This window comes from Pan paniscus, chromosome 19, assembly GCF_029289425.2.
Source record: "Pan paniscus chromosome 19, NHGRI_mPanPan1-v2.0_pri, whole genome shotgun sequence".
NCBI classification, from domain to species: Eukaryota; Metazoa; Chordata; class Mammalia; order Primates; family Hominidae; genus Pan; species Pan paniscus.
In genome coordinates, this window is record NC_073268.2 from 29,191,185 (window position 1) to 29,211,869 (window position 20,685).

A 20,685-nucleotide genomic window follows, 5' to 3' on the forward strand; every position below is an offset into this window, starting at 1 on the left:
ACCTGATTTTCCAGGTGCTGTCTGTCACCCCTTTCTTTGACTAGGAAAGGGAATTCCCTGACCGCTTGCACTTCCCAGGTGAAGCGATGCCTCACCCTGCTTCGGCTCATGCGCGGTGCACTGCACGCACTGACCTGCACCCACTTTCTGACACTCCCCAGTGAGATGAACTCGGTACCTCAGTTGGAAATGCAGAAATCACCTGTCTTCTGTGTTGCTCATGCTGGGAGCTGTAGACTGGAGCCGTTCCTATTCAGCCATCTTGGCTCCACCCCCCGAGATCTAACTCTTATTATGGAGTGGGGAGCAGTCATTCAGTCAATAGAAGGCTTTTTTTTTTTTTTTTGGCAAGGAAGGATAATCCTCTTAGGCACAATGTAGCTGCCTGTCTGAAAGGTATTTGGGGCTCCAGAGTTCTCAGTATCTGCCCAAATATCCTTATGCCGTGTCTCAAGGTCCCACTGCTTCCATACCAGTGCTTTTCCCTTACTGTAAGAGATGTGATGTGGTTGCAGATTTAATTGGCATTGAACTCACCATCTGTTACAATTAGGTCCTTGGCTTGGTGCTCAGTCATATCTGCCCTGCATCTATAGAGGATGAGGGACTTGTCCAAAACTGTCGTCAAGGCATTCCAGTTTTCTATGGATATTCTCAGCTGGATAGTTTTTCTTTCAATCTCAATTTTTTCGTTGTCTAAACTTCCTAGAGCTATCGAAAATGCCAATTTACAATCTTTATAATTACTATTGTTACCATGGAAACTAAATCCCTTTCAAAACTAAATTCATAAACTGGAATTCCCAGTGCCTTGTCCTCTACCTTCACTTCATCTTATGCCACCACTAGTGATGGTGTAATCTGATGTGTGTGTGTGTGTGTGTGTGTGTGTAAAACTGTTAGCCTGAAAGACACCCACGAAAGTCATGATAGTTACTGCCTCTGGAGGAAGGGGAGATAAATTGGATGTGAAAGAGAAGAAAGAAGAACACAAATTTAATTGCAATATTGCATTTCTTTTATTTAAAAAAAAGCTTGAAGCAAATATAAAAATGTTAACACTTACATTTTTGTATATATAGACACTTTTTGTATTTTCTACATTTTTCATATGTAAACCCTCCCCACTCTCCACACATCATTATTCATTATGATCATGAGGGGTTTATCCCAGGATATTCATTGATAGAAAATTAAAAGAGTAATTTATAAAATCACTACATGAACAAGTAAAAACACACACAGCAAAATTTACATCAAAATTATTACGTGGTACAGAATCCAAAAGTCATAAAAAGCAAAAGCTATCTTTTTTTCACTCTGGCACCCATCTGTTCTTCCCTGGAGTCAAACACTGTTACCAATTTTTAGGTATACTTCCAAAGATACTTACTGCATTTACAAGCACAGACTTATATTGATTCTAAAAGAATAAGAGACATTTTCAGCATGTTGCTTTGTTCAACACCACAGTATATCTTAAAGATGGTCCCCCATCAATACATATAGAAATCTCTCTTTTTTATGGCTTCATAGTATTATCATGTGCTGATATGCCAAAAACTAATCCATTAGACCCTTTTGGGTATATATTTACTATTTTGCAGTCTTCTGCTCTTAGGAATAAAGTGAAATTCAATCACCTGTATAGAAGCATTTCACACATGTTTGAATATATATGTAGAATAAATTCCCAAAAAAGAAATTTCTAGAGAAAGAGATATATGCATTTACAATTTTGTTAACTACTGCCGGATTGTTCTCAGTAGAAGATGTACCAATTTACAGCAATGCATGGAAGTGCTTTCCCCCTTAAAGTTTGTTACCAATCTGAGTAATTTTGTCAATTGATACTTCTGCTATCATGAGTAATGTTTCCATATCTTTAGGAGCTATTTTAAATTCTTTTTCTGTATTCTACCACCTGTCAAATCCTTTGCTCATTTTTCCTTTGAGACCTTAGAATTTTTCTCTTCGATTTGTAGAAGCTATTTTTTGAAAATAAGAAATTAACTATTTGGCTGTGATATTTGTTGCAATTCTTTTTCCAGTGTGTTGTTTCTTGACCTTTTATGCTGTTTTTGGTACAGAGATAATTTTGTTTAAAATAGTCAATATTTTCCTTCCTGGTTTCTGATTGAGGGCCATACTTAGACCTTCCCCATGCTGAGATTATTATTTTTTTAAGTGCTACTTCTTCTTCATGCACTTCCATGATTCCATATTTTTACTTTTAAAAACTTGGTCCTCCTGGAATTTATTTTGGTATCTAGTCTGGCATATGGCCCAAGCTTAAATTTTTTTAGCTGGGTGACACAGTTGTTCATCATATATTGAATAATCCATCTTTCCCCAATTAACTTGAATTTAACATATAAAGTTAACATAACTTAACTTTAACATATGCTGTTAATACATTTCAACATGTATTTTAAATTTATTTTTGGCCATTTCATCTTGTTCCATTGATCCTCCACATATCAGCACCACATTGTTTTAATTATTGTAGCTTTATAAGATGTTTTAATATTTGGTCATACTGACTCACTCAGGTTTCTTCTTTTCTAGATTTTTCTTGGATATTCTTGCCTTGTAGTTTCCAATAATTTTTTTTTTTGAGACAGGGTCTCACTCTGGCTGCCCAGACTGGAGTGCAGTGATGTGATTTTGGCTCACTACAGCCTCGACCTCCCAAGGCTTGGGTGATTCTCCCACCTCAGCCTCCCAAGTAGCTAGGACTATAGGTGCACACCACCACACCCAGCTAATTTCTTGCATTTTAAATAGAGACAGGATTTCACCATGTTGTCCAGGCTGGTCTCGAACTCCTGGACCCAGGCAATCCACCTGCCTCGGCCTCTCAAAGTGCTGGGATTACAGGAGTGAGCCACCATGCTTGGCCTTCATTAAATTTTAAAATCATTTCAATGCTATTGGGGAAAACCTGTTGGCATTTTTATTGGGATTACACTGAATTTATAGATTAACAGTGAAAATGGATATATTTATAATTTTTAATCTTCTTATCAAAAAACGTGGTCTGCTTTTTATCTGTTTAAGTTCTTTTTTGTGCTCTTTAGTTTCATTGTATAGTTTTATTGTTGCAGAGCTTATACTTTCTTGTTGCAGTTACTCTTAATTATTTTATCTTTTTGTTGGAGTTATAATATGGCTTTTTCTTTCATCGTATTTTCTAACTACATGTAGTCTGACATAATAGGCAATTAGAAAATAATATGTATAGACTTAACCTTATGTTTCACTAATTTATTTGTTCTCCTTTCCTTCTTAAAACCACTACTTTCTTCTGAATTCATTTTTTCTTGTTATAGTACGTTACTCATATACTCTTGCTAATAGCCCATCCCTATATGAATAGTTTTTCTGACTTGGAACAAGTAGGAAGTTTTTTCAAAATCACTTATAGCCCATCCCTGTATGAAGATGAATACTATAAGTACATTATTCCTACTTGTTCCAAGTCAGAAAATCTATTTATTTTGCCCTCGACTCTGAATGACAGTTTGGGGAGAGAAGTCTAGGTTTGATGTTGTTTTTCCACAGCAGTTTGAATATGCTACCTGTATTCTGCTTACATCTACTCTTGCTAGTGAAATAGTTATTGTCAAATTCACACTTCTTTTTGTAGATTTTCCAAACTTTTTCTTTTAGGATTAAAAAAGAATCTTTGATGTTCTGAATCTTGATTGTAATGTGTTATGCTTGACCTATATATTCTGCCACTATTCTGGAAACTCTTTTAGTCAAAAGAGGTATGGTGGTGGTGATTTTACCCCCCAAGGGACATTTGGCAATGTCTGGAGACATTTTTGGTTGTCACAACTGACAACCAACCCTGGGATAGGGGAGGGAGGGTGGTGGATTTGCTACTGGCGTCTAGGGAGTAGGGCCAAGGATGCTGCTAAACATCCTACAGTGCTTAGAGAAGCCTCTCACAATAAATGGTTGTCCAGCCCAAAAAAGCCAACAGTGCCAATGCTGATAAACCCTGAGGTATGGGTTTTTTAGTTCTAGGCTTTGGTCTGGCCAACTGGGGGCAAAATGAATTTGGCTTCAGCCTCAGGGCAACACTTTCTGGCTGGGAGATTCTGTCCTGGCTTTGTGACAACGGTTGTCCTGGCCTGTGGTGGTGCCAGCCTCAGTGTATTACCATGGTTTACCTAGCTTTTCCCTACCTGTACCAATGACTCATAGGTTTTAGTTCATGGAGAGGTGCTTTTCTTGTTTGTGAGGATGGCTATGCATATGGCAATGTTTTGAAATATCTTCCCCATTATTTCTATGAGTTTGTTTTAGTAGAGGGCGATTTCAGCATGTGACCTTCAAGGTCTTTATGCAAAGGGGCAAAGTCAATAAAATTCATTCTAGCAATACTGAAAGAGAAAAGGAAGCAATAAATCACTCATAAACTCATCAACTAGAAATATTCAAGGTTAATAATATTCCAGAAAGCTTTTAAAAATATATCAGAGAAAATATAAGAATAGCTAGATAGAATTATGTTAAATCGAAGGATATGATACATAATATTTTAAAATTATTTTTATGTTTATTTCACTTGAACAAAAGAAAAAGCAACTAATAAAATTGAAGGAAGAGCTGAACTACCGAATATTTTTCTTTAACTCAAGAACTTTCAGTTACAGGAAGATTTATCTAATATTAAAATGACTAAATTACAAAAAGCATAAAATGTTTGAAGCCATTTTTAAAGTTGTTTTGAAATACATATTAGCACTCAAACTTCCCCACTCCCTAACTTTTGTTAATTGCTGTAATGGACATTTGTTGTTTTGATCTACCCAACATCCTTTCATCCTACTTTGGTAACTGATATTCTTTGGGGGAACTGATCTTTCCACTTTACATCATGTTTTGTGGAAATTTTTCAACTAAGGAACCTGCCCTATGCTAGCTAAGAGTTGAGTACGGTATGCAAACTAGATAAGTGCAACTCTTTCACTGTAATTTAACCTCCTTAAATCAAGTAAAGAAAATGACTGTGGCCAAGTCACCCCTGCTACCTAGGTCCTTGTAAGTGCCCAGGCACCTCTCCCCTCTAAGGCCTATTTGGTCAGCTTGTCATTTTATTCTATCAGGTCCTCCCTAATGATTCCAATAAATTATTTTTGTTTGTTTTTTTAAAATGATCCAAACCCTGGTTTTATGGATTGAAACAGAAGAATCTATCTGATATAAAAATATTTTTACTTTGTGAAGGTTTGTAACATTCTTTTCTGTAATTATAATTCCTATATATCTTAATTATATACATGTGAATGGATTTAAACTTAACTTTGGTCCAATTATAATAATCTTTTATTTGTATATGTTGCTTGCTTAGCTAGATTTCCTTACTGAGTAACTTTTCTTCAAGAATGATTCATGGGTCCTGTATTTCTAGAACTCTTTTATATTCAAAAATACCCATGTGCTGCCTTTGTACTAGAATAATATTTTGACTAGGTTTAATATTTTTAGGCCAAAATTTATTTCCCTAAGAACTATACACATGTTGCTTCACTGCCTTCTTAGATGCTTCTGGTCAAGATAGAGGAACAGGGACCATATTTATCCTCCCTCCTGAAACAATTGCAAAATAAGACAAAATATATGAAACAATTGCAAAATAAGGCAAAATATATGAAACAACAGGTCTCGAGATATTGGAAATCAGTCAATGAAGGATACTGATCCCTGATCACTGTCCTAATGCAGGATGTGGGAAACAGATGAGGTCACCTCTGTGACTGCCCCAGCTTACTGCCTGTAGAGAGTTTCTAGGCTGCAGTTCAGAGAGGGAGAACTTGGGTACAGTGGGACAGGCTTTCAACTCTTGTTTGATTGAATTATGAACTTCTTAAATTCTTCTATGGCAGGAGACATCTATGGGGAGGCTTTGTTTGTTTTTTGAGTCAGGGTCTCACTTTGTCGCCCAGGCTGAAGTACAATGGCGTGATCTTGGCTCACTGTAACCTCTGCCTCCTTGATTCAAGCAATTCTCTTGCCTCAGCCTTCTGAGTAGCTGGTATTACAGGCATGCACCACCACACCCAACTAATTTTTGTATTTTTAGTAGAGACAGGATTTCACCACGTTGGCCAGGCTGGACTTGAACTCCTGACCTCAGGTGATCCACCTGCCTTGGCCTCCCAAAATGCTGAGATTACAGGCGTGATCCACTGCGCCCAACTTATGGTGAGTTGTCTTTTGTCCCCTGAGTTACATATCCTTTCAGGATGGGTTCTTCATCTGGCTCATGTCATATTTCTTTTCTACATATTTCCCCATTGTCTTTCTGCCTAATGATCAGAACACTTATCTTTCTAATGCTTAATCAGGGCAGCTGGGTAGAGTCTTTCTTTTTACCTTAAGATGGTATAGAAGGGCTCTCTTTGACAACTTTCTTAGATGAAGTAGACTTGTTTGGCTTCTTCTCCAGTGTATAGCTGGAGGCCTGGGTGGTGTCTTCCATCTACTTTTGTGTAGCCTGATATGATCTGGTGTGAGATGAGGCCCTCGCTGTTAACCTGGTTTCTACTCTTTATTGTTGCCTAGGAACTTCCATTAAATCCACTGAATTCCATGAAGGAGGCAAAGCATCCAGGAATAAGACACAGCCCCCTTCATTGAATTCATGTGAAATCCTGGAAAATCCCTCCTGTGTCCACGGAGAGTCCCTGGGGACAATCAGGAGTTTCTGTGCTCAAGGGTCTCCCTGGCATTTCCCTGAGCTGCCTGCTCAATACCTCCGCCACCACCCTTCAAACTGGCCATATTAACAAGAATTCTGGTTTTCTTTTCTTTATGTGACATCTATTCATGACTACACTGGGCAGATGAGATAGTAGCTATGCCTTTATATAAAACTTTTAAATTCTTTTTTTTTGTTTTATTTATTTAATTTTTAGAGACAGGGTCTTGTTCTCTCACCCAGACTGGAGTGCACTGGTATGATCATAGCTCACTGTAACCTCAGACTTCTGAGGTCAAGTGATCTTCCTGCCTCAGCCTTCTGAGTAGCTAGGACTCCAGGTGTGCATCACCATTCCCAGCTAATTTTATTTATTTATTTATTTGTTTGTTTGTTTGTTTTTGTAGAGACAGGGTCTCACTATATTGCTCAAGCTGGTCTTGAACTCCTGGGCTCAAACAATCCTCCCACCTTGGCCTCCTAAAGTCCTGGGATCACAAGCATGAGACACCATGCCCAACCTTTTCTAGTTTTTAAATTTTCATACATATCTATTAGATGTTTATAGTGTAAGATTGAACTCCATTCTTTGCTTCTCTGTTGCTGGTAAATTTTTGGCTATATTTTTACTAATTTTGCACATTCTTTTACATATTGGTAAAGGAACAGTCTGTGATCTGGATTTATTCAGATCCTTATTCAGAATTACCAATTGTTTTATTAATCATTTTATCTTAAATGTGTCTCTACTTACTAGTGATTTGCAGTATATTCCAAGTTAGTTGTAAAAACATTTCACAATAGACTAATTTCTTGCTTTCCTGTGAAATTGTCTCAAATTTAAAAAGTAAAGTTCTTAATATTGTAAGTAGCTGCCAGAAATAAACCAATTCTAGCTTCAAGTTCATACTTCTTACAATGAGAATTTTAAATTTCTTTATTCTTGGGAAATAGCAGGGCCTTGCTGTTTTTAATAGTGAATTAACTCTGAATTTTTTAGTTTCTGTCTCTCAGAAAAGATGGATTTGTTTGGCTTTAAATATTGAGAGAGTTTCTAGAGACCCACAGGAAATGAGAAATTTGCACTTTTGTAGCAATGGCTTTTGAAAGACTAGCTAAAATCCTGAAGACTCAGCAGAAGAAAGATATTAAACTGACTTTGTCGTTTTGTTGATTATTAAATTAAATGGAAAAACAAAATGTAACCTTTGAGTCCAATAGACTCATCCCCCTAGGCTCTCTATCATCTTCAAATCAATCAGTAAAACACAATGTGCCTCCCTGGGGGACTGTGGCAGTCTTACCTTCATGTAGTAACCTAAGACGCTCCATAAGAATAAAAAATCAGAGCTAAGGAACAGATTCCACATAACCAAAAGGCTCACAAAAAGCATTTTAAAATATAGTGATCAAAAACACTAATGTCGTTAAAAGAAAAAGCAGAAAATAATAAAGTAATATAATGTGGTCTTGCAAAAAACAGCCTGTGATCTTACATTTCAAAACATGTCTTGCCCGTTCCTGGCACCTACAAGGCCAGATGAGCTACCTGCTCCATCCTTCACATTCTCCCTGCACGTCCCATTCAAGCTTTTCTGCAAGTGGCCATGTTAAAAATTTATAAAAATATCCGAGTCTGCCTGGCACGCTCAGAGATTCTCATGACAAGTTCTTCCCTCACTGAGCACTTCCCTGACCACCCAAAATAACCACCCCCTCCATCTACCTACACACATGTGCGCGCACACACACACACACACATCTCTGAGTCTCACGGTCCTCTAATTACTGGTATCCCTTTTTACCATGGGAAATTCCTTGTCTATCTGTGTATTTGTCAGTGGTCTGTCTCTGCCCTAAAGGAGGAATCTTACATCGATTCGTTCTTAATCCCCAGCACCTAGAAAAGTATGTGACTTAATAAGTGAGTGTGTGCTTACATGTTTGGATTAAATGGTTTCACAGTTAATTAGAGATGAGAACCACGTAATTGTTTCTTAGGCTTGGGTTTCCTGTCACACAGAAGCCTTCAGAATATACAGATGTCTTTTTGCCCTAGAAGCCAAACAGAGCAGAAGATTGTAGGCCCCAGCCGGTGGGGCTACTCCTGGATTGATTCCAAACACGATATTTCTTTCCAGGCCTGAAAATCGACAGACACTGTCCAACACAATGTGATCGGTTAGAACATCCGACGCATCACCGATCTGTAGTAACAGATCAGACTCCTCATCGAGCTGAGACAGTTTTCTCTTCCTCATTGCTGTTAGAAGCCTGTCTTTATATTTTTCCACTTCACTTGCTTTGGTGAAAAGCACAGCAATATCCTTCGGAGAATAACCATTCCGCAAGAGAAAACGGCATTTATTCGCTACATAGATCAGTATCTCCTCCAAGTTCAAGTCTTCAATAATCTCTAAGTTGCCTGGGACACCTTGAGCCCATTTAGGTTCATAGAGCATCACCAGGGACCCAGGGGGGAGGTTAGGTGGAGGATTTTGTCGGGCTTCCTGCATTACTTGTTGTAGGTAATTAGCTATTGGACCTGCATTGCGGACCACTCTGTTGATCTCTTCTCTTGGATACTGGTCTGAGGGAGGGGGGAGGCCACTGCAACTCAAGTGATTGGTCTGAAAGTAGTCCAGAAAGATCCAGAGAACTCCTGGGCCATCCCTTGCTGTCTGAGTGATGAACTTTGCTTTCCCATACCAGTCCCCATCTTCAGTGCGGAAATTCTGAGCGTCATCAATGACAATGTGCTGGATGTGTTCAAAGTTGTTTTTCATGAAGGTTTTCCGGGTCACTGGCTGGCAGATGTTTTTCTTGCTGAAACTGTAAGAAACAGAGTCAGGTTTTTCCCCAATGAAACAAAGAAAGCAGATTCTACTCTTAAACTCCTCTGGTCATGGTAAATACAATATGAATTTTAGCAAGTAAACTGAAAGCCACACCAGCCACAGTCACTCAAGAAAATAAAGTGAACACAGACAAGCAGCATACCTCACCAACTTCTTCAGGGGCTGGTTTTCACAGATGTAGAGAATGTTAGCCGGTTCACAGTGAAACACATTCCTGATCTTCTCCATGATCCTAAGAGCCAAGATAGTCTTCCCTGATCCAGGTAAGCCATGAACAAACAACTCTCTGGTCTTGCGAAGGTTCTTTGAAAGCAACTCATACTGTTTATTTGTCAGTAGGTTCAAAACCTCAGAGCCCAGCTCTTCACTTAAGAAGGATTTGAACCCAAGCAAGACTATCACGAGGGACTGTAACAGGGCTTCCATGTGCTGGGGGGTCATGAAGTTATAGGATTCAGGGTAAATTTGTAAATACGAACTGTAAACGCTCTGTGCTTTTCTATCAGAATTCAGCACACAGACCAAGGGGGTGATGCATAACCTCCCACTGTAGCCGCCTTTGTTCACCAGCTTCTGCTTCAAAGAATAGGCAACTATCATAGAATAGCCCTTGCACCCCGCATCCCACTTGCTGAAGATGGTGTAGAGAATAGGGGTGTTGTTCTGGGAAATTAGAAGAGCATCACAGATGACTCCCTGCTTCTCTTGCAGACCTAAATCCACAGCCCAGCTTTGAGAAAAAATCAATATTCCTTGAGAGAAAGGGCGCATTTCTGTATTTATTAAGTCTCTGAGTCCTTTATGTTGTGAGAAGAGTTCCTTGTAGAGGCTTTCTGGAGTATATACCACTCTGTCTGAAAATACTAGACAGGGAAAGGATGGGAAGAAATTAGAAAAGCCTCAGACAAGCTAGTAATCATCATTATACGTAGAAGAATTAATCAACACTGGGACTCTACTATGTATCTACAATAGGTTATACATTACTAATAAAAAGATAAACAATTCTTATTTTGATGGGGTGCTAATTAGCTGGTATAAACAGACAATAATAATTATGGTCAAAAGTGGTCAATACAACTAGAGAGAAGGACAGAAAGTATTATGTGAATACCAAGGAAAGGTACAATTTAGGAAAGAAGAAAATATGAAAGTCTTTATGAAGAAGGAAACACTTGAGCTGATTCTTTTTTTTCTTTTTTCTTTTTCTTTCTTCTTTTTTTTTTTTTTTTGAGATGGAGTCTTGCTCTGTTGCACCAGTGGTGCGATCTCGGCTCACTGCAACCTCTGTCTCCTGGGTTCAAGTGATTCTCCTGCCTCAGCCTCCCAAGTAGCTGGGACCAAAGGCGTGTGCCACCAAGCCTGGCTAATTTTTGTATTTTTAGTAGAGCTGGGGTTTCACCATGTTGGCCAGGCTGGTCTCAAACTCCTGGGCTCAAGTGATCTGCCCACCTGGGCCTCCCAAAGTGCTGGGATTACAGGTGTGCGTCACCGCACCCAGCCCTGAGCTGATTATTAAAGGATGACTTGGAGTTAGTGAAGAGGAGTTGAAGAGGAGAATAGAGACATGGTCAAAAGAGGGCACATGACTAACGCTCAGGGGCAAGAAACAGCAAGAAAGCTGGGCGTGGTGGCTCATGCCTGTAATCCCAGCACCATGGGAGGCCGAGGCAGTTGGATCACTTAAGCCCAGGAGTTCAACACCAGCCTGGCCAACATGGTGAAACCCCATCTCTACAAAAAACACAAAAATTAGCCGGGCGTGGTGGTGCGTGCCTGTAATCCCACCCACTCGGGGGGCTGAGGCACGAGAATCGCTTAAACCCAGGAGGCAGAGGTTGCAGCCAGCTGAGGTCACACCACTGCACTCCAGCCTGCACAACAGAGTGAGACCCTGTCTCAAAAAAAAATAAATAAATAAAAAGCAAGGTCCATTCAGGTCACTCCAAGCAGTTTGTGTTGCTGACATCCAAAGTGCGAGGCAAAGAGGTGGAAACAAGGATGGTGAGGAAGGCATTAGAGTGCCATCTTAACACCTGGCAAGATTACGTACTGTATGGTTTCACTTACCTGACATTCTGTAAAGCACAACTATAGGTACAGGCAACAGATCAATGGATGCTAGAGGTTAGGGATTTGGGGAGAGTTTGACTAAAAAGGGACAGCATGGAGACTTTTTTTGGGGGGGGACAGGGTCTTGCTCTGTCACCTAAACTGGGGTACAATGGTATGATCATGGCTCACTGCAGCCTCTACTTCCTGAGCTCAGGTGATTCTCCCACCTCAGCTTTCCAGGTAGCTGGGACTACAAGTGCATGCCACCACATCCAGCTAATTTTTGTATTTCTTTGTAGAGACAGAGTTTCGCCATGTTGCCTAGGCTGGTCTTGAACTCCTGGGCTCAAGTGATCCTCCCACCTCGGTCTCCTAAAGTGCCAGGATTACAGGTGTGAGCCACCTCACCTGGCCATCTTTTTTTCTTTTTGATAGGATAAAATGATTCTAAGCTTCTTCCAGAAGAGAAATGCCGTGATAATACCATGTTGGTGAAAGTGTATTTGGGTATATGTTTTAGCTTACAATCTGGCAATATCCATCTAAAGTTACAAGTAATTATTACTACTTGGAATTTTTTTTTCTTCTCCTTTTTTTTTTTTTTTTTTTTTTTGAGATGGAGTCTCCCTCTGTCGCCCAGGCTGGAGTGCAGTGGTGCCATCTTGGCTCACTGCAACCTCCGCCTCCCGGGTTCAAGCGATTCTCCTGTCTCAGCCTCCCAAGGAGCTGGGACCACAGGCGCATGCCACCACACCCAGCTAATTTTTTGTATTTTTAGTAGAGACAGGGTTTCACTGTGTTAGCCAGGATGGTCTCGATCTCTTGACCTTGTGATCCGCCTGCATTGGCCTCCCAAAGCTCTGGGATTACAGGCCTGAGCCACTGTGCCCGGCCACTACTTGGAATTTATCCTTAAAGAACACCTCAGGTATATTATGGTAAAATGTATATTGTAGCATTGTTTAAAAATGAAAAAATTAGACGTCATATAAAAGTCCATCAAAAAAATGATTGGGCTGGGTGCAGTGGCTCATGCCTGTAATCCCAGCACTTTGGGAGGCTGAGGTGGGTGTATTACCTGACGTCAGAAGTTTAAGACCAGCCTGGCCAACGTGGTGAAACCCCATCTCTACTGAAAATGCAAAAAAATTAGCTAGGTGTGGTGGCATGCGCCTCTAATTCCAGCTATCTGAGAGGCTGAGGCAGAAGAACTGCTTGAACCCGGGAGGTGAAGGTTGCAATGAGCCAAAGTTTCACCGTTGCACTCCATCCTGGGCAACAAGAGCGAAACTTCAGCTCAAAAAAAAAAAAAAAACTGGTGGCTTGGCGTGGTGGCTCATGCCTGTAATCCCAGCACTTTGGGAAGCTCAAGTGGAAGGATCGCTTGAGTCCAGGAGCTTGAAACCAACCTGGGCGACACAGGGAGACTCCATCTCTACAAAAGTTAAAAAATTAGCCTGGCATAGTAGAGTGCTGCTACTTTGTAGAGATGGGGTCTTGCTATGTTGCCCAGGCTGGTCTCAAATTCCTGGACTTAAGCAATTCCACACCTCACCCTCCCAAAGTGCTGGGATTACAGGTATGAGCCACTGTGCCCAGTCTTTTCACTTTCTTTAAGGTATATTTTGAGGAACAGTTCTTAATTTTAATGTAGTAAAATTTATCAATCTTTTTAAGTTTGATCCTTTTGTGTCTGGTTTAGGAAATGCTTTCCTACCCCAATGATATAATTATTCATATACACTTTCTACTAAAAGTTTTAAAGGTTTGGCTTTCATATTTAAGTCCTTAAACCTCTGGAATTGATTCTGTATATAATATAAAGTATGAGTCAATTTTTTATATGAATGAACAATCAACATATTCCAAAGCAACCAGAGATGGCCAATTACCTGGAAAGTAGCGTTTCTGCTGCTCTTTCAGACATTCCGAATTCTTATGAATGCATACAGGCTTGCTGCGGGGCGTGGCAGATGACAAACTCAACTCGAGAACCATCTCAGGACACCTGGAAAGGTCTTAGGAAACAAGAACCAAGGATTCAATACGCAAAAAGGCAGACCCCAACTTATAGCTGAGCTGTGCTACAAAGTCTTTCACCTAGTCTTACAACTCAAGCCACGGCCCACAGATACTTGCCTTTACGTCTCAGGTCAGCTCAGGAAAGCCTACTGAGGTTTTTGAAGGAAAAAATAACTAGCATAAAGCAACACTTTTTAATTTTATTATGTCAAAACAAAACTATTTTTATTTCTATTATTTATTTATTTATTTTTTGAAACAGTCTCTGTTGCCCAGGCTGGAGTGCAGTGGCATGATCTCAGCTCACTGCAACCTCCGTCTCTCAGGTTCAAGCAATCCTCCTGAGCAGCTGGGATTACAGGCGTGCGTCACCACATCCAGCTAATTTTTTGTATTTTTGGTAGAGACGGAGTTTCACCATGTTGGCCAGGCTGGTCTCAAACTCCTGACCTCAGGTGATCTGCCCCCCTCGGCCTCCCAAAGTGCTGGAGTTACAGGCATGAGCCACCGTGCCCAGCCTGTTTTTATATTTTTAGAATGCTACTTTTTAAAGAAAAATGATGAGAAGATGCAAAGGCCAATGGATATAGACATCTGAGCAGATTCTGAGGTGGACTTTGTTTTTTCTGGACCTTTGAAGAAGTTACTATTGGTTTTCTCTTGTCTAATTTTATCTCAGGCTTTCCTTTTCCAGGGTAGATGCGTGTCACCAACCATCCTCTGGCTTATCACGTACCAGCTCCCCAAAGGAAAAATGGGAAAGCAGAGCGAAAGCCGTGATTTGGTCATGTTTTGGTTCAAAAAATGGAAGTGGGCAGTGAGAAAGGGTGAATATTTAAGAAGGGAAAGTCAGAGGAAAGTGGCAGTAAATTAAAGTGGACACATCTGTACATGTGAAAGAAAGAAATTTCCTAAATAATTAAATGCAAGCTCATAATTGAAAAATAAGAGGCTTGACTATGAACATAAGAAAGGGTGTGAAAATTGAAATAACTAGGTCAAACAGCCCCCTGCACCAGCCTTTAATGGGGCTACTAGCCAGGGCATCTGTTGAATGAAGACTATTTAAGATGGCAGAAGAAAGGAAGGGCAATAATCCACAAACTACATCTACAGGGATTAATAAGTCAGACAATTGCAACTCAGAGAGTAAATCTCTCTCCCCAGATTCCAAGGAATACCATATCCCTCTTTCCTCTCTGACCCGCCCCGCCTTGCTGCCAGCAAACATTACAACCATTGTGGATATTGCTCCCTAACCTGGGTCAGCTTCCAACATCCAAGCAGTCCATTCTCTTGTGGGCAATTTTCTCACACTGTTGTCCTTCACCTGCCAGGAACTAGGCACTTTGGCAAACACCGCACAGCAGAATTTCTCCACCTTGATTGCACAGACATATCCACGGAGGGCCCCCTTATCATGCACTTCAAGGAAGTTAAGGACATATTTTATCTCAGGCCTCTGTGTGCAGAAATGATGGACAGGTAGCTTCTTAATACAGCCATCAATAGAAGCCCTCAAGCTCGTAAGGTCTATTTTCTCTTTTTCACATCCAATCACTTGACAAGTCTCATTGTGCACACCAAAAAATACATATCCTCCTTCAGTATTTGCAAATGCAGAAACACACTTCGGAAGTCTGTCTTTAACACAGTGTGACACGTCTGTCGAGAACATTACAAATTCAACATGTGTGGACTCAGGAAGGTTGAGTTTTTCCAGATACTGAAGCCGCTTTCTATCAAATAAAGCAGTAGCTGACACATTTATGTTACCTTCATATTGTACACTACCCTGAGCTGCCTGTGGACCTAATGAATTGGAAACATTAATATTCGTATGAGTCTGAGTCCTGCATTTGAGGAATGCCACAGCTTCCTGAGAATCCATGACATCAGTGGATGTTCTCTCTCTGTGGTACAAATTGGAGCATAAGGTAGCAAGTGGCACACCAGCCTCTGTGTTCCATGATTTCACAAAAATCAAAAAGTGGTTTTCCTTCTGCATCTTATCTAAATGGCTTCTGAAAATTGGAGGCACATCCAATCCTACTCCATGACGTTCATAATTGTAGCCTTTGTTCTCAATCTCAGCCTTGATTACACCCCCACCAGAATTCAGCAGAGCACATACTGCTCGCAGGATGATTTCATTCTGTTTCTCCCGCAGGCGAGGGTCCATCTCCTGCCTCTGCTGAGTCCCAAGGGTGACTTTTCCTGCATCTACAACACACTCAGGAAAGTTTGTATCCACATCAATCCTAAGACTCATCTTCTCAGCACTTGGCCTATTCCTATCTTGAAATGTTCTCCTGAAAAACAGAAAGATAGAACCATTAGAACAGGACAAGAATAGGAGAGGCAGGAAAATCAACAGATTAAGGCCATCCTACTGAGGTTGGTCCCTTCATTTATTCCTGATATGATTTGACTGTGTCCCCACCCAAATCTCATCTTGAAGCTCCCATAATTCCCACATGTTGTAGGAGGAAGCCGGTGGGAGATAATTGAGTCATGGGGGGCAGTTTCCCCCATTTTGTTCTCATGGTAGTGAATAAGTCTCACGAGGTCTGATGGTTTCATAAAGGGTTTCCCCTTTCACTTGGCTTTCATTTCTATCTTGCCTGCCTCCATGTAAGACATGCCTTTCACCGTCCGCCGTGATTGTCAGGACTCCCCAGCCATGTGGAACTGTGAGTCCATTAAACCTCTTTTTCTTTATAAATTAGTCTCAGGTATGTCTTTAACAGCAGTGTGAAAATGGATGAAGGAAATTCCCACATAGCTTGAGGTCAGATTTATACATGAATTAAGCTTGTAAGGTGAGTTGAGGAGCTGAGTCTGCTGGAAGCACACCACCACCACAGAAATGACCAACAGGTTATATTTATGCTGTGTATTTAGTAACTATCTGCCAAGTTCTCAAAGTGGCAGAGTCTCGCAGGTCACCTGCAGAAAACAGAAAATTTTACATTGATATTTGTGGACTGGAGCTGGAAAGCAATGAGAAAGCTTTCGTGGTCAGAAGTATCTCTGGGGTGTGCTAATATTTATTGTTTTTCTTGATTCTTTGTCTTTCTCCTCTCCCTGAGACCTGGGCAATTTTCAGATTATTTTATAGCCTAATATTGGGAGGGGACACATCTGATTGAGTTGGCAACCTGTCATTGCTGCTATGGAACAGATACATAGCAACGACGTCAGCTTCCCCTAATCCAAACGGTTTCCATCTTGTCAAAAAACATCATATATATACATCCTAGCTGTGTTTCTGTGAGCAGGGGCATTTTCAGTGACAAGGGGCATAGGCAAGACTGAGCCCAACATCTCAGCACCAGGCTGCAGTTATTCAGCTTGCTCCATAGTAACTCCACAAGACATCAAGCACTAGTGCAAAAAAAAAAAAAAAAAAAAATTGCTTTACTCCAGCGGAAGCAAAGGATCTGAGATCCAGTAGATAATAAATCACGAGTACACAATGTAAACATTGGCAAAAGAGCTCAAGTTTTTGTTGGGGTGTTGCCAGGAAAAGCCACCTGTCCGGCTGCCAAGAATTGACACTGGAATGGCAGGTCCTCGGTGAAATTAATTGTATCTAAGACCTAGTCTTCGACATGTCAGGACCATAAAATTAATCTTTTTAGGACCCCAAAGTTCCCTTCTGAGGGAAGGTGATTTCGTACCCCAAACTCAAAACAGAAATAGCTGAGTCACAGTGATACTTGATTACTGTTCAGTGGGAAATGTAACTATGGGGGAGCTCAGGTGTTTATTTCAAAGCATCTCATTCATTCCTGTAGATTTAGAGCAGTGGTCCCCAGGATCAGTTTCTTGGAAGACAATTTTTTCACGGATGGGGGTTGGGGGTTGGTGAGGAGATGGTTTCAGGATGGCACTGTTCTACCGCAGATCACCAGGCATTAGTTAGATTCTCATAAGGAGCGCGCAGCCTAGATCCCTCACATGCACAGTTCACAATAGGGTTCACGCTCCTATGAGAATCTAATGCCACCGCTGATATGACAGGAGGCAAAGCTCAGGCGGTAATGCTCACTTAAACTCACCTCCTGCTGTTCAGCCTGGTTCCTAACAGGCCACAGTCAGGTACTGGTCCACGGCCAGGGGGTTGGGGACCCCTGGTGTAGAGTATGTGAAGCCAGATTTCAGAAGGCTGCTTGATAAGCATGAAATCAGATCAAAAGAGGCTTTTTATGACCTGATTGACCTCAGTAACCACAATTTCATGCAGCTGTGCCACAAGGCAATCACTAAAAGGAAGGTGGCATCGTGTAATAGTAAATCGCTTGGGCTGTGGAATGAGGAAACCCTGAGTTCAAACTCCCAGTATTTGCCAGCTTTGTGTCTTTAGGAAAATCGTTTTAACCTATTTGCATATACTCTGAAACAGGTGTAAAACAACCAAACTGGTAGTGTTTTGTGAGATTAAAACAGAAAAAAAAAAGCAGATATCCTGGAGAGATGAACAAGAATTTTCAAAGGATTGCTGTTCAAAATAGCAAAAAATTGGAAATACACAGTAATAAAGTCATTCTCAATATGGAAAATGACATCCACTTTCACTATTACATGCACTATTTTGTTTTGTTTTTTGAGATGGAGTCTACTTCTTGTTGCCCAGGCTGGAGTGCAGTGGTGTGATCTCGGCTCAGTGTAAACTCTGCCTCCCGGGTTCAAGCGATTCTCCTGCCTCAGCCTCCCGAGGATCTGGGACTACAGGTGCCTGCCACCATTCCCGGCTAATTTTTGTATTTTTAGTAGAGACAGGGTTTCACCATGTTTGCCAGGCTGGTCTTGAACTCCTGACCTCCGGTGATCTGCCTGCCTTGGCCTCCCAATATGCTGGCATTACAGGCGTAAGCCACCGCGCCCAGCCTACATGCACTATTTTGAATGAACTCTAAGAATATAATGTTGTAAAAAATACACAAACCACAGAATACATCTATTATGATTCCATTTATATGAAGTTCAAAAACAGGTAAAACTAAATAATGTGTTATTTAGGGAGACATATATAGGTAGTAATATCATAAAGAAAAGTAAGGAAATAATAGAACATTCAAAATAGTGGCTACCTCTGTTTGGGGAGGAAGAGGGTGGAATTAGGGAGACAGAGAAATAGGGGAGAAATATACAGGAAGCTTCTTAGCTTCTAGAAATGTATTTCTTAATCTGGAGTGAATACATGTGTGTTTATTTTAATATTATTTTTAACTATGTAATAAAGTTGTATTCTCTGTTGTATGTGTGGTATACTTTACAATAAAATTATCCCAAAATGAAATGAGTTTTCATTTTTTTTCCCAGGCATTGTTATACAAGTACAAGCTTTCTGCTCAGGCAGACAATGGTCCCCTGCAGGACTCCATCCATTGTTCCATGTATGTCTTTTCATCTCTAATTAAAGCCCTAAGGCTCTACCTCCCAACTCTGAGAGACACACAGATTAGATTAGATTCTGCTAAAACACCCACGCATACGCACATGTGCGCACGCATACACACACATATCATGGTAGTCATTTTCTAAAAGCAGATTCAGTGTTTTCTATATTGTTTTTATTTCAACTTACATTTTTCCCAGCAGTAAAAGTAATATGTGCTCAATGTGTCAAAGAAAGAAAAACTAAAGGCAGAATTAAAGAAAAAGAACACTTATAGATTCACCATTTAAAGATTTAGCATTCTAATGCATTTCCTTCAGCACTTTTCTCTAAATATTTTTGTGTTGTTGGTTTGCAGAGCCATTAACAATAAGATTTGTCTTTTTTAACATCATTAATCCTTTTCCTAATTAGAAGAATAACAGGAGATTCTAACTTAAGAATCCCAAGAAAGATGTCTGTACCTCCTTCACCCCTCATAGATTATTGAAAAACAATAGTGAGTTTTTTAAAATCCAGAAATTTATTTATTTATTTATCTTGATTTTTTTGAGACAGAGCCTCGCTCTATTGCCCAGGCTGTAGTGCAGTGGTGTGATCTCGGCTCACTGCAACCTCTGCCTCCTGGGTTCAAGTGATTCTCCTTCCTCAGCCTTCTGAGTAGCTGGGACTACAGGCACAAGCCACCATGCCCAGCTAATTTTTGTATTTTTAGTAGAGACAGGGTTTCGCCATGTTAGCCAGGCTGGTCTCGAACTCCTGACCTCAGGTGATCCACCCGCTTCAGCCTCCCAAATTGCTGGGATTACAGGCGTGAGCCACCACGCCCGGCCGAAATCCAGAAATTTAAACCTCAACATGTATGCAGAAGGAATGCCAAGTGCACTGAAAACTTGAGCAGGGAAGTTGATGACACCAAAATAGAATGCCTGCAGTAATGGATGCTGGGCATTGCCAGCAAAATTTGAAGTTCTCTGAAGTAGGAAGAAAAACAGTGACTCATGCATGATTACAGAACCCTGTGTCGTAAGAGTTGGCACTGTGAACTGAGATTTCAGATTTCATGGTCTCTGGACACTGTCCTTGCCCTGCCCCCTGCATTTCTTCCCTCAAAAAAGTGGATGCAGGAAACAAGAGATTCAACAAGGAAAGGAAGTTTAAAAATCCCCTGGATGTTTGTGAAGGGAGGTCTGGGAATAACAGCTGCACAGCAGGCCTACAGATCACAGGCAAAACTGCACAACAGAGCAGCAGGCTTCGGTGGACAGAGCCTAAGACCATGCAATTGACAGATCACTTAGTAAACTGAGAGGGTGGAGAGTAGGGGATGAATTGGTCATAGGCACTTAGGAAGATAGACAAATACAAATACAAGACAATAATGCTAAGTTAAAATAAAAAGTAGTATAGTAAATAAAAGATAACCATAAGGCATTATTTGGCACCATTGTAAATAAAGTCCTAGTCATGATAATATAAACTTCGAATATTGTTCGGATAAAAAATGATGATATAAGATATAGTTGTATTGGCAGGTTGTGGAGAAGGAAGGCATAGGATAAGAAGTGTTGGCCAGGCACAGTGGCTCATGCTTGTAATCCCAGCACTTTGGGAAGACAAGGTGGGCGGAT

The 20,685-nt window shown here is 40.6% G+C and overlaps 1 protein-coding gene across 1 annotated transcript in view; it reads right to left on the minus strand.

The window, feature by feature from the left end:
- Positions 1 to 995: 995 nt before the first annotated feature.
- SLFN5 (schlafen family member 5) overlaps positions 996 to 20,685 on the minus strand; it is a 30,803-nt gene continuing 11,113 nt past the window's right edge. Inside the window, exons 2-5 of the mRNA XM_003817989.5 lie at positions 14,911 to 15,962; positions 13,521 to 13,646; positions 9,716 to 10,436; positions 996 to 9,547 (exon numbers count right to left, since the gene is read on the minus strand). Coding sequence (XP_003818037.4) covers positions 8,731 to 9,547; positions 9,716 to 10,436; positions 13,521 to 13,646; positions 14,911 to 15,922 — 2,676 coding nt within the window. The 5' untranslated portion in view covers positions 15,923 to 15,962 and the 3' untranslated portion in view covers positions 996 to 8,730. The remainder of the gene's footprint in view (positions 9,548 to 9,715; positions 10,437 to 13,520; positions 13,647 to 14,910; positions 15,963 to 20,685) is intronic.